The 14843-nt window shown below is 38.7% G+C and overlaps 1 protein-coding gene across 7 annotated transcripts in view; it reads right to left on the bottom strand.

Annotated features, from left to right (window-relative positions):
- LOC124876140 (spectrin beta chain, non-erythrocytic 1) overlaps window positions 1–14843 on the bottom strand; it is a 64501-nt gene that overhangs the window by 35705 nt on the left and 13953 nt on the right. For 5 of the 7 annotated variants that reach the window (XM_047378665.1, XM_047378664.1, XM_047378666.1 and 2 more), the window contains exon 2: window positions 12457–12644. In XM_047378665.1, coding sequence (XP_047234621.1) covers window positions 12457–12613 — 157 coding nt within the window. In that variant the 5' untranslated portion in view covers window positions 12614–12644. Of the gene's footprint in view, window positions 1–8043; window positions 8197–12456; window positions 12645–14843 lie in introns of those variants that run through there. The other 2 variants (XM_047378667.1, XM_047378669.1) reach the window with 2 other exon arrangements.

Here is a 14843-nt window from a genome sequence, read left to right on the forward strand (position 1 = left end):
AATTTCACCTTGTTTCATGGGCGGCCTTGGCCATACACAGTAATTCCTGGTTTTCTTTGTAGTTCAGCTAAAATGACCTTGCCTCTGTAAACTCCTAACATCCTGTCAGTAACTCAAACTGACCTTCGTTATGTGTGTTTTTGCTCACCACCTCTTCAAAAGAAGGTGTAAACTACTTCCATCAATTTGTCTGATTTCATTACTTCTTTTTGACATTCTCCATATAGAGAAAATTACTGAGCCCATCAGTGAGGTGCTCGTCAGTGGGAGTCTGACTTCCCTCTTGGTCTTAGTAAAATATTTTTCCTAGACTGCAACAATAGTAAAGTTTTACAAGCTAACAGAATGTTTGTAGCTGAAAGCTGTGAAGTTAGAAGGTTAAAATTAGTTACATTTGGTGTGAAAAGACTAGCTAATATCTACTTGAATCACATTTTATCATAATACATGCAATTACATTTGTAGGCAGCCTTCTGGACTTAATTTAATGTACTATAAACCAGTGAATGGCATTATTTTATATTTAAAAGTTAGATTAATGAAGGCTTTGCTATAGATGTATCGATACATGCGTCTGGACCTGTCCACACAGAGACGATCGTTTCAAAAATGATTTCGAAAAAGTGAGTCCACATGAGTGGTGCACAGTACCGCTGAAAAAGCTGTAGTATGTATGCCAGGCCCATTGCTGGCACAGTGAAACTGCCACAAAAACACACTAAAAACAGTGGATTAAAATACAGGGCATGTGCAGACAACTCATGTCAGGTAAACAAGTCAACATGGCAGCAAAGAGATGCATTCGGGTTACAGAGAAGGGTGGAGCTATGAAGTCATTGTGTTTCGTATGTACACACAGAAACGGGGAACCAATGTTCTGAAATCTTTCAACTCTGGGACCCGGTTTCCAATATGATTGTTTATTTATCTCCCAAAATGCTGGATCCGTGTAGACACAACGCCTAAACGACAAAATACCTTTGTGGATACACCTAAGCTCGTCTCCGTGTGGAAAGGGCATCAGTCTAGCTCAGGGGTCTCCAAACCCGGACCCATAGAGCATTTTGTCCAGACCGCAAAGCATTTTTTGATTTACTATGTAGACATAGACATTTTATCCCTGCCGGCTGCAGGTAGCGATGTGGGTCAGCGACATTCTGGTCCACAATCCAAGCCAGCTGACGGCAGTAATGCACCACATCTTTGTATGTCAACCACCAAAAAAAGACAAAGGAGAAGCTATGCTGGGTGATAATGCCCCTTTTCCACTGGCTCGTTCCAGCAGTCAGTGGAGTGTGCTCTGGCGCCATTAACATTACTGTTAATAGCTGTTAAGTTATTAGCTTGGAAGTTCACGCTTGCTGACAGTACAATGACTTTGTGGTGCTCAGATGAGTGAGTAAAAGAAGATGGCTTTGTCAAAAATATGTAAAGTGGACTTTGAAAATCACACATTTAAAGATGAATGGACAGAAGAATATGCTTTCCTTTCATCTTCTATAGGGTCTAGTCTGCCTTAGTTGGACTTATAAAAAGAGTGGAAATCTAAAGAGCGAAACATAAAAACTACAACCAAAGCTAATGCCTCGGTCTGACGAGAGGACAAGGAGAATAAATGAACTAAGGGGACAGCATGAGCGAGCTACACGGCTGATGGCACGTCTGTCACAGTGTTCACTCCAAGTACAGTGGTTTTTAGGAAAACACAAAAAGCCTTTCACTGACTGGGAAATGATCAAAGAATGCATTGAAGCTGTTGCAAAACTAAGTTTAGATGGAAAAGAAGGACAACAACTTAAGTAAAAGGTTAAGCAAATTGCGCTGCTTGCCACAAGCACAACAAGGAGAGGAGAACTGTTCTACCAAGATGTATGGACTGTTCAGCAAATTATTTCATGGGCATATGAATAACTGATCAATAGTTAAAAACAAAAACTCTAGTGTTAATTAAAAGTTAAATAAGAATTAAAGAAAATACTTTTGTCAGTTGATTTAAAATGTTCGGACCCCAAAGTGTTTGGATGATGGAGGCAGTGGACCTCCTGCTATTTTAGTTGGGGACCACTGGTTAACTCAATTTCCGCATCAACATCAGAGTAAAACTAGATTTTGAATCATTACCATGTAAGCCTCCCATAGAAAGAGTTAAGTCTGTGTTTCAAGCTGTACGGAGCATAAAGTAAAGCCATATGGCAAAGCAAGCCTTCCTCCACATTATGCTGCACACCGCAAGTCAGCTGTCTGAAACAGGACCCTTACATCTTACCCTTGCTAACAAGTAAGACAACTTCTGATATTTTTACATTTCCAGTCACAAAAAAACAAAAAGTTTGGAAACTAAAGTGTCACCCATTACTCTGATTAGTTTTATAGAATTTAAAAACTTAGCAGGTGGCTATTCTATATTTTTGCCCAAGTCTATGTATCAAAAGAAAGGTAATAAGTATTTCAGATTTTAAAACATAACTAAAGCCATCATTGTGATCCAATAATCTAGAAGCAGCAGGAACAGTTGATTTTCTTTTTAAAACAGATGCTATTAGATCATGCCATACAATTGGTTTAACGTTTTGTGCAAAATTTTTAAACAGTGAATCTGTGGTATTTTTTAAGGTTTATTATATTATGAGAATCTCTTCATAACTTCATGAAAGGAAAACTGGACAAAAATCTAAATTTTAGTGACCAGTAGAGTACTGATAATTTGGAGGACTGGCAAATTTGAACACCAACTTAGTGAGATGCAACAGTGGTTCTTACAATCAAACACATTTAATCACAACTTGGTAACTGTATTATATTTAAAACATCAGGAGCAAACAAGTATTCACCAATAAAACTGCCCCAGACCTGTATATAAAAGGAAAGAACAAACCCAAAGTCAAAATTATTTAAGTGAACCACTGCTGTGTGAGTGTGTGTTCTTGTACTTGCTAAGAACTATTTTTCGTATTTTTAAAACGCAAAGCGAGGACATTTTCCTGGTCCTCACTTTTCAAAATGGTAAATGGACTGAACTTATATAGCGCTTTTCCAGTCATACAGACCACTCAAAGCGCTTTACACTAGAGCCACATTCACCCAATCGCACTCACTAACGCTCACACATTCATACACCGATATGCAGATCGCTAGGCAACTTGAGGTTAAGTGCCTTGCCCAGGGGCACATCGACATATGACAGGAGGAAGCTGGAATCAAACCCACAACCTTCTGATTGCAAGACGACTACTCTTCCTACTGAGCCACAGTCCCACAGTCGCCCAAAATTACATTCTTGGGAAAGGGGTCAGGTTTAGGACTAGTGTATGAATTGAGTTTTAGTTACGGTTAGTTATGAACTGGTTAGGGTGGGTTTAGTGTCACGATGCCTTTCCCTAATTCAGTCTAATGACCGAAAAAGTTTGGTTTAGGGAGTCAAAGGCAAGGCACAGGCTGACGGATGTCACGCAAGAGCTCATCTCCTTATGTTAGGTTTAGGGTCAGGGCTAGGCCCTAGAAATCAAGGAAAAATGAATGGAACTGAAAAGTCCTCATAAAGATAGTAAAATGCAGGTGTGTGTGTGTGTGTGTGTGTGTGTGTGTGTGTGTGTGTGTGTGTACACATTTATATTTCCAAAAGACAGGAAGACAAATATTTAGACTGGACAGCTAAATGCTGTTGGTATGTTCTACATTGACCAACAGCTTTTGATAACCACTCTGAAATACTTGGGAAACTAAAATAATACTGCATTAAAACCAATAATTCATGTCTGACCAAACCAGGGGAGCACAAAGCTAAACGTAAAGCAAAAAAGTCACTTTTTTAATTCAATTCAGCTTCATAACCATGACCATGAGGCCATGCCTCTACTCCCATAGCTCGTGATTGCTCAGTCAGTGACACACATTCAGCTGACAATGTGGCACTGCCTGTAAATGTCCCTACCCCCTACATAACATTAAAATCAAAGCATGATGCTAAACTTTCCGTATAGTATGTGAAACGTTTCTGTGCTTAGAATTTACCACTCCTTGTATATTTTAAAGTTAAAGCATATTTGCCTTATAAAACAAGTTACAAAAACAAGGAAAAAGAATGCATCTAGAAGCACAGAATATATATATATATAGTAGCTATGACTTTTAAGCTGTGTGAAATTGTGGAGTAAACCAAGAAAATAAGTTCAAATAAGTGGAAAATAAGTGGTCTGAGTAGAAGCAATACAAATATGTGAATACATTGTCCTGGAGAAAGTATTTGTGGCGGAAGCTACTGGGATAAAGGGGATAAATGAGGAACTCTACTTACAGCCACATTTAGCTTTCAAAATAGATTAATTGTCTAAGTTCAAAGTTCCCCTCTTATTCTGCAATACCTTAAAAAAAGAAATTTAATTTAATTTAATAATTTAATTTAGAGGAAAAAAAACAGCTGTAAATAGTCAACAGCTTTTTTATATGTATTATTTTCTTTTAAAATACAAGAATTATTTACTTCTCAATTCATGCAGTTGTTCGGTAATAAATAAAAATATGTTAAAACTGTTGGGAAATATGAGCAAAACTACATGAACAAAATGGTGGACACAGATGTATATGTTTTGCCTTTTCTTTTACCCCTCTCTACAAAAGTGGAAGTGCCCTTCCCTCACTCTTGACTCTGAAAGTAGATCTGTGGTAAAACCGCTGCCTACAACCTGCCACGTGTAGCATGACTTCTTCTTACACTCTTAAAACAATTATAATGGTATGGCCATAAAAACATGTCTAACCTTTACATGTTTGCTATCACAACGGTAAGAACTGTCGGGGTGAGTAAAATAGACCCCCTTTCACAAGACAGTGTTGTTTTTCTCTTCACCGATAAAGACAACATGCCCTTCAATTACATTTCTTCTGTGCCATCTGCAGCGGCAGGTGATAACAGGGGGAGATGTGGGAGGAGGGGCCCTAACCAAGGCCAGTCCCACGAGAAATGGGACAGAAACATTCACCACTCAACAACATCTGCAACAGAAGAGTGTAAAATGTCAACAGAAAAACATATGCCCCCAAATACCTCCAAATATGTGCTCTTTTTTGTTACCCTACAAAGTACAGATCTGTCAATTACAGGAAAACTGAACAGACAAGAAGCCATTGTGTGCCTGTGTATATTCTAAACCCTCACCAAGGTAATGTGACTCAGTAACAGCTCGATGCCCTTAAGAGTTACAGCTTTCATCCAGAGTTTCAGGGTTATGAAGTTACAGCTTACATGAAGAGCTGCAAGACTTGAAACTTCATATCCAACACTGATCTCATTACAGCTCAGCGTATAGGATACTAGCTCATGGTGCTCCAGTTTAACTTAAAGCCAAGTTGTGGTAAGGAAGGACTGAAAACGATAAACCTACAGAGTTAAACAACCAGTTTTATGTGTGTTATAAACATCCTGAAGGGAGAAAAACTATTCTTTCAAGTAGTATGGTCTATTTAAATAACACCATGCTGCTGATGCCTGCTGTGTAAGTATTCAGCTAAAGTCCACATCCACTGATTTGTAGAAAAGGTTAGTGACCCTTTGGACTAGAACCCTGCAGTCAAACAAAACTCCCCATGTGTATTTATGTAGGAGGTAAGACATGAAACAAACCGTACAGTGAATTGGGTTTGGCACCAACATCTAGGACTGCGCTTCTAAAATTCTTTATTGTACTGTACAGAGAAAACTGAAATGAGAAACTTGTTATGTTTTAGCGGAATTTAAAGAGGGAAATTAAAACAGCACCTTTGCTTTATTTGTCAACTGGGGCTTCTAACAGAAGGGTCTGGCATGAGACACATGCGCCAGTGTTTCAATTCAAACTATGAATGTTATGGTATGAAAAATGCACGTTGTATGCAGAGTCATCGCGGTTATCAAGATTATACAAGTTTTGTTAAAATGTGTCAAATATATGCAAACAGCACTATTACAGGCTGAAGTCACTGTACGAAGAGTGAAGTAGACTCTCAGACACAGAGGTGGTAGTCCAAGAAATCTGAGAAGCAAGTAAGATGTTAGACAAACCAGACCATTGGTCAATTTTACTCAGAGGCAGCGATGTTGGGTTTGGGAGGTTATAATCATCTAATGTTTTATAGGTAATGTCAATTTACAATGGTAATACTAACCTTCAAAAACTTTATTATGGTAATAATCATAACCTGTAACCATCTCATCACTAATTTAAACAGTCAGTCTTTGAAATTTTGATGTAATAACTCTACTTGTCAGCTGCTCAGCAGCATTTGTTTTGTGCTTTTACATAAGTGGTATAAAGTAGGGCTGCAGGATATTGGGACAATGTGGCATTGTGATATAAATTTTCACTATTGTGATAACAATACAGACCTAACTATCCTTCCTTTCTTTTCTATTATCCCAGTGTTCCCAACACTCTGTACAAGCTTCCCGAACCTGGGCGATAAGATCTATGTAAATTGTGGGCATAAATGACAATGAAAGTCCACCAACGTGACTATTTTATTGAAACGCTGAGTTTTAATGCATGGCACATGAAATATAAAGGTCATGGAAAAAGAATCTATGTATTAAATGCAGCAAAACCTTTTGAGAGTTTCAACCCTTTGAAATCATGGTCTAGTAGCAAACTTTATGAGTGGATATCTTCTTCATAACTCCTGCAGACATCGTGTTTTAACACAAGAAGGGTGTGACACAAAGAATGAAGCGTGAGGGTTGTCAAACTGGAAAGACAAGTGTGTGTTATAAAAAATGTGTCTGTGCGTCTGCCGATGTATTTGTGTTTTGCAGTAACTTAATCCAGACCACATCTGCACAGAGATGACCCACAAACTACAAAAAGGATTTAATTAACTTAAATATTTCTACAACGACGTCTTTTCTGATCCAAATGCGTTAACATCCAAATACAACATTATTTTTGTCTACACAAAAAAATAAACTACACAAAAAGTAAACTTATCCCGTCAGATCTAACTTGGTGACTGATCTCGAACCCCAACAGCTAAACAAGGAGTTACAGGTTATTGCCAGTCAGCCTGAAAACGAGAGTATGGTATGCGTCCCTCCTTGGATGCAATGTTGCAAGATTGACTCTGAAAATGTTGTAAAACCGGTATGAATTTTATTTTTAAACCACATCAGGTAGGTGAAAGTGTATAAATGGTATAAAGATTCACCCGTCCCACCCTACATAAAGTATATATCCTTTCAACTGACCAACACATTGATAAAGATACTATATCTTGTAAGTATCTAAATACTGTATCAACTACAGGAATTCACAAAATGCAGCACAAGTAGTGCTGCTCCTCAAGTTAACTCGAGCATACCTCTCAGATTCAGATAGCATCCGGGGAGCGACCAGAAGCGAGCTAAAAAAAAACGATCTTGAATCACAGTCCTGTTTTACATGTGAGTTTCATAAACTATAGCTCTCACAAGCTAAATCACTTGTTCATTTTTTTTATTCCAGTGAATACATCGTTTCTGTCCAAAACCAATGTCCTTTATGATTTTTGTGTGTAGAACCTTGCAGCTTTCTCAGGCTTTGGCTACAGACACAGCGGTGTATTGTAATGAGATAAGAGCGGACAGGTGGCCAAGTGATCTGGTGCCAAACTGCCTGCCTGCTTTAGATCGGAGCTGATACCTACTGCTCATGTACTACGAGTACCTTCATTTCCCTCCTAATACAGTATACTACCAATTCCCACAGGAAGACAATTATTCCAGAAACAAATCCAGAACTATTTAGGAATCAAAAGTCCCAGCTAGACTAGAGGGCCTACAAACCGTAGCAAATATTTCCTGCCCCAACATAAAAGGACAAAGCGTACTACTGATGCTAAAATATCACATTAATAGTTTAACACTATGTTTGTTTTAGCATAAGGGATACAATTTGGTACAAGAGTCTAAAGTGTGACGTCAATAAAACTGTTTGCTCAAGCTTACTGGTCCTGTTTACTAATCCAGTGGATCTATAAAAGGTCATCAGTTACAATGAAATTCTTACTTTCAAACAAGAAGAGAATGGTGATTCTTACCTTGCAACTGTTTAAATCGTCCCTCCAAGATATTGGAGTATTGTACTTGGTTAACAAATGCTGCTGGGGCCAAGCAGGGCTCTCTCTCCCTGTGCTCCCACTCCATTGTAGTTTCCTAAGACCCTTATGCTAAATATTCCTAATGAATCAGTTTTCCAACATAGCACGGCAGGTCTCAACGTAATCCAGCAGCTCCTTTCACAGCTTGTCCAAAAATGTATTTTCTGCTTTTTCAAGATCCCTTAGTTCATCCTCCTCTTTTTAAATTTCTTGGTGTTCTTCAGTAAGGCACAAGAAAAGCTCGATAATATTGTTCGTCTCTAAACATAATGTATGATCCAACTTGTCCAAGAAAAAAAAACTCAAGAGTGGCATGAATGAAAAACTTTTTCCCCAACTCATAGAATAATTTGAAACAAAAAAGAGAAACAAAAAGATCTCTTTACTTGTCCCATTAACCACATCTGTGGTTTCTGAACAAAGTAAAAGCCTTAAGTTGCACTCCCTTGTGGTTTTGGCAAAGAAACCGTAGGTATTCCTTCCCTCCAAATTCTGAGTGCATTTGCTGAAGCTCAGCACGCCAGAGCACAGCACTGAGCGACCACGGTGGGATGGCTGTGTAAACAAAGCCTTCTGTGCAGCCTGAAATCATGCGATTTGCATAAGGTGTGTTTGAGGGAGGAGCACGAAGGAAGAACATGGTGGATGGGTAAAGGGGAGGGGGGAGGTGTAGAGGTGGACTAAACCATTAGAGTCTTTCAAACAGCGTGCCTTGAGGTGGATTATTAAACTCCATCTTAATTCCTAACACCATCAGGGTGTGGCCTACCGAAAGGGTGCGTCACAGAAGCCCTACTTGGATTGTACAATGTCATCTTTGTGTGGTCATCTATTTCTAGATAGCATTCAATCTCCCCTTTTTTCTACATGAGAACTACCTTATGAGGAGGCGTTAAAACAGGAAGGAAGTTATTGAGAAAGTCTCAGAAATGCTAGTACTTTCCTGTGTGATGAGATTTGAAACTGTCAACAATCTGTTTGCAATATAGAGGGGTGGAGGGGGTGGAAGTGAGAGTGTGTGACCAAAAAACATTTATTTTTAGTTTTAAAAGACCCACTGTTTTAGTAAAACCAAGAAATGGATAACAAAATGCTCACACACAGTTACTTAATAGCAAATTTAAATACATTTAAGAACTGTAGGACAAAGTAAGAAATTTAATGCATGTTACGGCAATAAATAAAAAGGACTGTTGCTTTTTATTCTGGATCAGGCCAAAGAGTCTCATTTTAAGATGTCTTTTCTGGTGAGCTGGTAGCAGCTGGACGGGTCTCATTAAAAGGACAAAATGCTTCAGGGTTTTTTTTGTGAATGGACATTTATGGAGGGTGACTGTACTAATGAGAAGTGAGAAGCAGAGCCTCCCTCCTGAGGAACAGAGGCTATGCAATGGACACATGCAGGGAGGAAAGCAGTAAGTCATATTAATGCATATTTTTAGTATCCCAGAGGGTACATAGCAAACACAGTCCTATTGAACATAAAATGCAGATGTGTCAGCATGTCTATCATTTGTCATGTCATGTCTTTTTTTCATGTTTTCCATCAGTAGAGGCTTCCACCACATGCACACATAAAATAAGATCAACAGTAACTGAATCTTGAGTGACGTTTAAATAAGGAAAACTGTTCTAAAGTGAAAAATCTGAAAACTGTAAGAAAGCTGGAGCTAATGATGGTTCATTTTTATCTGGTACAGTGAATGAACTCAAGGGAAGAAGAGAAGCAGATAAAGACACATGGGGGAGTAAACACCATGAGAGGAAAAAATGCAAAGACTTATTACTAAGCTTGTTCATGTTATCAATACTTTAGTAGAACTTCGGGTAAAGAAGAACAGGGCTTCGTTTTAAAATGCCATGACTTTCCAGAGTTATATTTGCAGATGTTGCAGTCAACTCAAGGTGCACTCAGAGTATAAATGCAAATGTAACGGCAGATATCTGTACACTGGTCTGACTGTAAAGATTAAAACAGCTAAAAGCAAAAGGGTGGAGAGATGGAAGAATGGACGGCATGCTCCATTTGCTGTACCTGACTTGTCCATACCTGGAAAATACTTAAATAAAACTCCCTACTGTTGCAGACTGTAGGACGCCCTGTAAAAGGAAGGCTTCCCCATATTCCTAAGAATGCTAGCAAATATCTTGTGTGAAAAAAATAAACATTAAGAGGACAATTCTTATGAGACCTTCAAAATATCAACTACTGGGAGAGTGTTTTAATGTCTTAAACATTTACTTACACCCAAAAGCTGTTTGATGCAGTTTGTTGTATATCCTGGCTATGTGTAAAATGAATAGCCTATTAAATATTGTAGATAGAACACAGTATGAAGAAGTACGTGCTTCTAAGAATGAGCTTCAACAGAGGAAAACTGGATTCTTCAAAGTGATCCAAATTCTTTGAAAGCCTTGTTGTTCTCAAGTGTGGAAGCGTCTGCAGATAGACACAGTATGGATAACTGTTCAAGTGTGAAGGAGGGTATTGCTTAGATATATGCAAAGTTTTAGAGCTAGCTGTGCTATACACGGGGGAGAGCAGATAAGCTGCCATCAATGCAAATTAGAAAAAAAGCACCTCTCAACAGTGAACCAAAGAGCACAGGTCATTGCCCCACTACAGGCATATTGATTCAAACCCTGCCGATGTGTCAGGCAGGTTAGCTCAGAGGTACAGTAAATATTTTGCATTCAAAAATTAGCAAAGAAAAAGAAACTAAGTAGAAAAGTGCAGGGCTTTTAAGAGTGCAGAATGGAGAGCAGCTTGATGTATGAAAAAAAAAAGAAAAGCTGTTAAATGTAGGCAGGAGCTGAGCCTACAGGGAATAGCTGCAGGAGCATGTGAAAGAATGTGCACATCAAGCCCACACTTGTTAAACTGAGAGGGTATCACAGGCATTCAGACTGGAGTATTCATCCACACAGCATTTCTAGAACGACCAATGCAACCAGTATTGCACAGTGCACTGCTGCTAAGTGCAGAAAATAAATTACACTGATGTAAGTACAAACAGTGTGAGGAAATAAAAAACAGATATTACAATGTACGAGGAAATAACTGAACAGGTCTGTTGGATTTCATTTGTACGTGCCTTTGTGTGTGTGACTTTGTATGTGTTTTTTATCCTTTGTGCGAGTTTCTGGGTACATCTATGTGGGCCATGGTGGCTGTCTGTTGCCCCCCTCTGCTGGGCTCTTGATACAACTGCACCTTGTTTTGGCTTTGAAAATACAGTTTCTGACTGCAGGATGTAAATACGGGTATTCAATCAGGTTCTTCAGCTCATAAATACATCAAATTAAAAAATGAAAAACTTATCTGAATATGTCACTAAAGATTACTTTACACAGAGATCTATTAGCATAATTCCGAAGGATGTCAAGAATATAAAAGGACACAAAAGTAAGTTAAAGAATAAAGCTGCCAACAAAATAGTCTTGCAACCTTGCAACCAATACAACAGCTTAGTTATAATTAAACTACTGATGAGAGATTGTATTGATGCTGGTGAAGAAACTTCAGTGGAAACAGGCTGAAGTTGGGCTGCTGTGACCAACTATTCAGCACTTCTGCCTTGTCCTCCTTTTGGATGTATTTTGGTCTTGGCCTATAAAGAAAGGTTTGTGTCTTTTGGGAGACAAAAGAATCACATCTGCTCCCTAGTCTACAAAGCATAATTAGATTTTTGAACATAACTGGTAGGTTTATGACTTTGTTTCAACCGACACCCGCTTCTAGATCTCCTGTTATTTTACAGAAAATATTATTTCAAAAATTACTAGCTTGCCTAATTATAAGAAACTTAGGCAAGTATATTTTTGTAGATGTGTCTATGACTTTGCTCAATTAAGGACTAAAATTTTTCCAAGTTACTAAGTGTAATGTTTCAAGCCCTGAATATCACTGATGGTATATGTTGGCACAACGCTCAGTCTTTTCCGGCAGCCTTATTAAACAACACTGAACAATATAATAAAAAGATTCCCTTAAGTCAAGAGTGTGTTGTTATGATAACACCATTTTCTGGACCAGGCTTAAAGCAGTGATGTGTAGTGTGTGCCTTTGAGGGTGAAAAACTGTCAGCTTTAATTACTGTTATTTCAAACTTTTACACTAAGCCCCAAACAATCTTGAATTGCTTGCATCTGAATGCAAACTTACTAAAAGATCTGAACCTAGACATTGAGAAGTAAATACTGACATTATTCAGCAATAGGTCCTAGAAAAACCATTTCGGGATGGCTAAATAAAAAAGCACAAGAGAGTCTAAGGTGCTTGCCTGACCTTATGCAATCAAACTCTGATAGGATCTGATTGAATCACTGGTTGGATGTCTGAATGCAACATACCTGCGAGAGCTTTAATGCGAGAGCGTTCGAAGAGACGTGCCGAACTGTTCTCATTGTCCCAGTCAGTCTCTGCTGCCAGGTCCCAGCGATTATTGATGTCATTGTACTGCTGCTGGATCTCCAAGCTGTCGAAATCTGTTGGTGAGATTGTGCTCATGGTGTCGAGGCTTGGGGAAAACACATTCAATCTGGGAAGGAGAAATAGAAAACAAGAAGCACCCAATGTGAGTGATAAGAGGATAGCACACTAGACAATTTGCAAAACTAAACCTAAAAGGTTTATTCAGAACTAATCTATGAAAAACATAATCCTGGATGCTTGGCATCTAACTGAACAGATGTAAAAGAAGGTACCTCAGACTTTCCACACAGCTTCCAACCTGAATTTTACTTAATGTGGCTTTATAACGTGCATATGCAAATAGTAGCTTGGACGGTGCAACTGCCAGTGTGGGTAACAGATAAAAACTTTCAGCTAAGTTAAGTCACTAGGTCAGCCAGTCACCCAGCTACTCCCTGTACACCTGGACAACAGCAGTTGTTTACGTTACAGCTCTTATTTTCTTTTGATAGCATAATAATTCTTATTCTGCATGTAGTACAGATTTAAAAGTTCACAAAAAAAACCCATCTAAACAGTTTGGTTCTCCCTCTGTTTAAACTCAGGACATGCATGTGTCGTTCAGTTGTACGTATACTCAAAAAGAGCCAGCAGCTGTAAGTTGCGAAGAAATGTAGTTCAGTTGACAGGGTCAGAGTTAGAGGTAAAGACAGCAGCAACATTGTTATGGTGGGAAACATGCTCCTGAATGTTGTCCTATATGTCCCACAGCACCCAGAGTAACTGACTAGTTGTCATGGCAACCAGACACGCCAGGTATGGGGCTGTACTCACTTCTGCACCATGTCACAGTATAACCAATGGGCAACTTTTAAGTTTAGTCTGTTCCTTATTTAATTCCACAACTGAATGTGATTTTAAAGTGCATCAAACTGCAAATGTGCAAGCGCTCATGCTAGTGGCAACACTAATGTGTTGGCTGAGCTAAAGGAACAATGGGGTTAACGATGGATGGTGTAAGGAAGAGTCGAGCAGGAAAGATCGTCCGCTGCCTGCAGCCTGTGAACAGCGAAGGACCAAAGTCATAACGTAAGTATTGTGAAGTGTCATCGCTAAATATGGCCAAGATTATTCTGTTGTGGAAGATACAGGATTTCCTGATAAAGTAAAGCTGCTAACATTTCATCAACATGATGAGACAACGTGAGCAGCTGACTAAAGTTGTCACCAAATATAGATTATTCAGCTCAGACAGCTCATCTTTGTGTGCTAAACGTCTACAAAAGATAAAACAATTTTCTGGTCATCAGACCTTGACCGTAAATAATTTATATTCGCAAAAAAGGGCACCGACACCTTACCATTTCAAAAATACCAGCACAAGTCTTTAACATTAGATTACACTCAATGGGCTCTATACTGACACGAGTGTCAGTATAGAGCCCATTGAGTTACAAATGAGTCCAAAAAACCAACTGAGGCTGTTTGCTCATGAGGCCTGGCCTGGTTAATAATAACACCTCGGTTAACTATAAACTATTATTTTGTTTCTGTTATTGTTTTATGGATATCATCAGTGAGCCAAGGTGACAGAAAGAAATCAGTAAGGGAACCAACAGCCAACAGCCCCTGGAACCTTAATATAACAGAACATTGCATCAAGGAGTTAATGTATTATTTTAGCTCTTAATGTGACGTATTTTCGCTTATGTTGAAAGTACATTTTGCAAAAAAAAAAAAAGTGCTGCCTTATTACAAGTGAGGTAGTTTTCAATTTCCCTCATTTCTGTTTAGATCCTGTTCCATGCGGTCAAAAAAAATATACAGGTCCTTCTCAAAAAATTAGCATATTGTGATAAAGTTCATTATTTTCCATAATGTCATGATGAAAATTTAACATTCATATATTTTAGATTCATTGCACACTAACTGAAATATTTCAGGTCTTTTATTGTCTTAATACGGTTGATTTTGGCATACAGCTCATGAAAACCCAAAATTCCTATCTCACAAAATTAGCATATCATTAAAAGGGTCTCTAAACGAGCTATGAACCTAATCATCTGAATCAACGAGTTAACTCTAAACACCTGCAAAAGATTCCTGAGGCCTTTAAAACTCCCAGCCTGGTTCATCACTCAAAACCCCAATCATGGGTAAGACTGCCGACCTGACTGCTGTCCAGAAGGCCACTATTGACACCCTCAAGCAAGAGGGTAAGACACAGAAAGACATTTCTGAACGAATAAGCTGTTCCCAGAGTGCTGTATCATTGTCTGACCTGGGCTACAGAGAAGCAGCACTGGACTGTTGCTCAGTGGTCCAA

The sequence above is a fragment of the Girardinichthys multiradiatus genome, chromosome 11 (genome assembly GCF_021462225.1).
Source record: "Girardinichthys multiradiatus isolate DD_20200921_A chromosome 11, DD_fGirMul_XY1, whole genome shotgun sequence".
In the NCBI taxonomy this organism is placed as follows: domain Eukaryota; kingdom Metazoa; phylum Chordata; class Actinopteri; order Cyprinodontiformes; family Goodeidae; genus Girardinichthys; species Girardinichthys multiradiatus.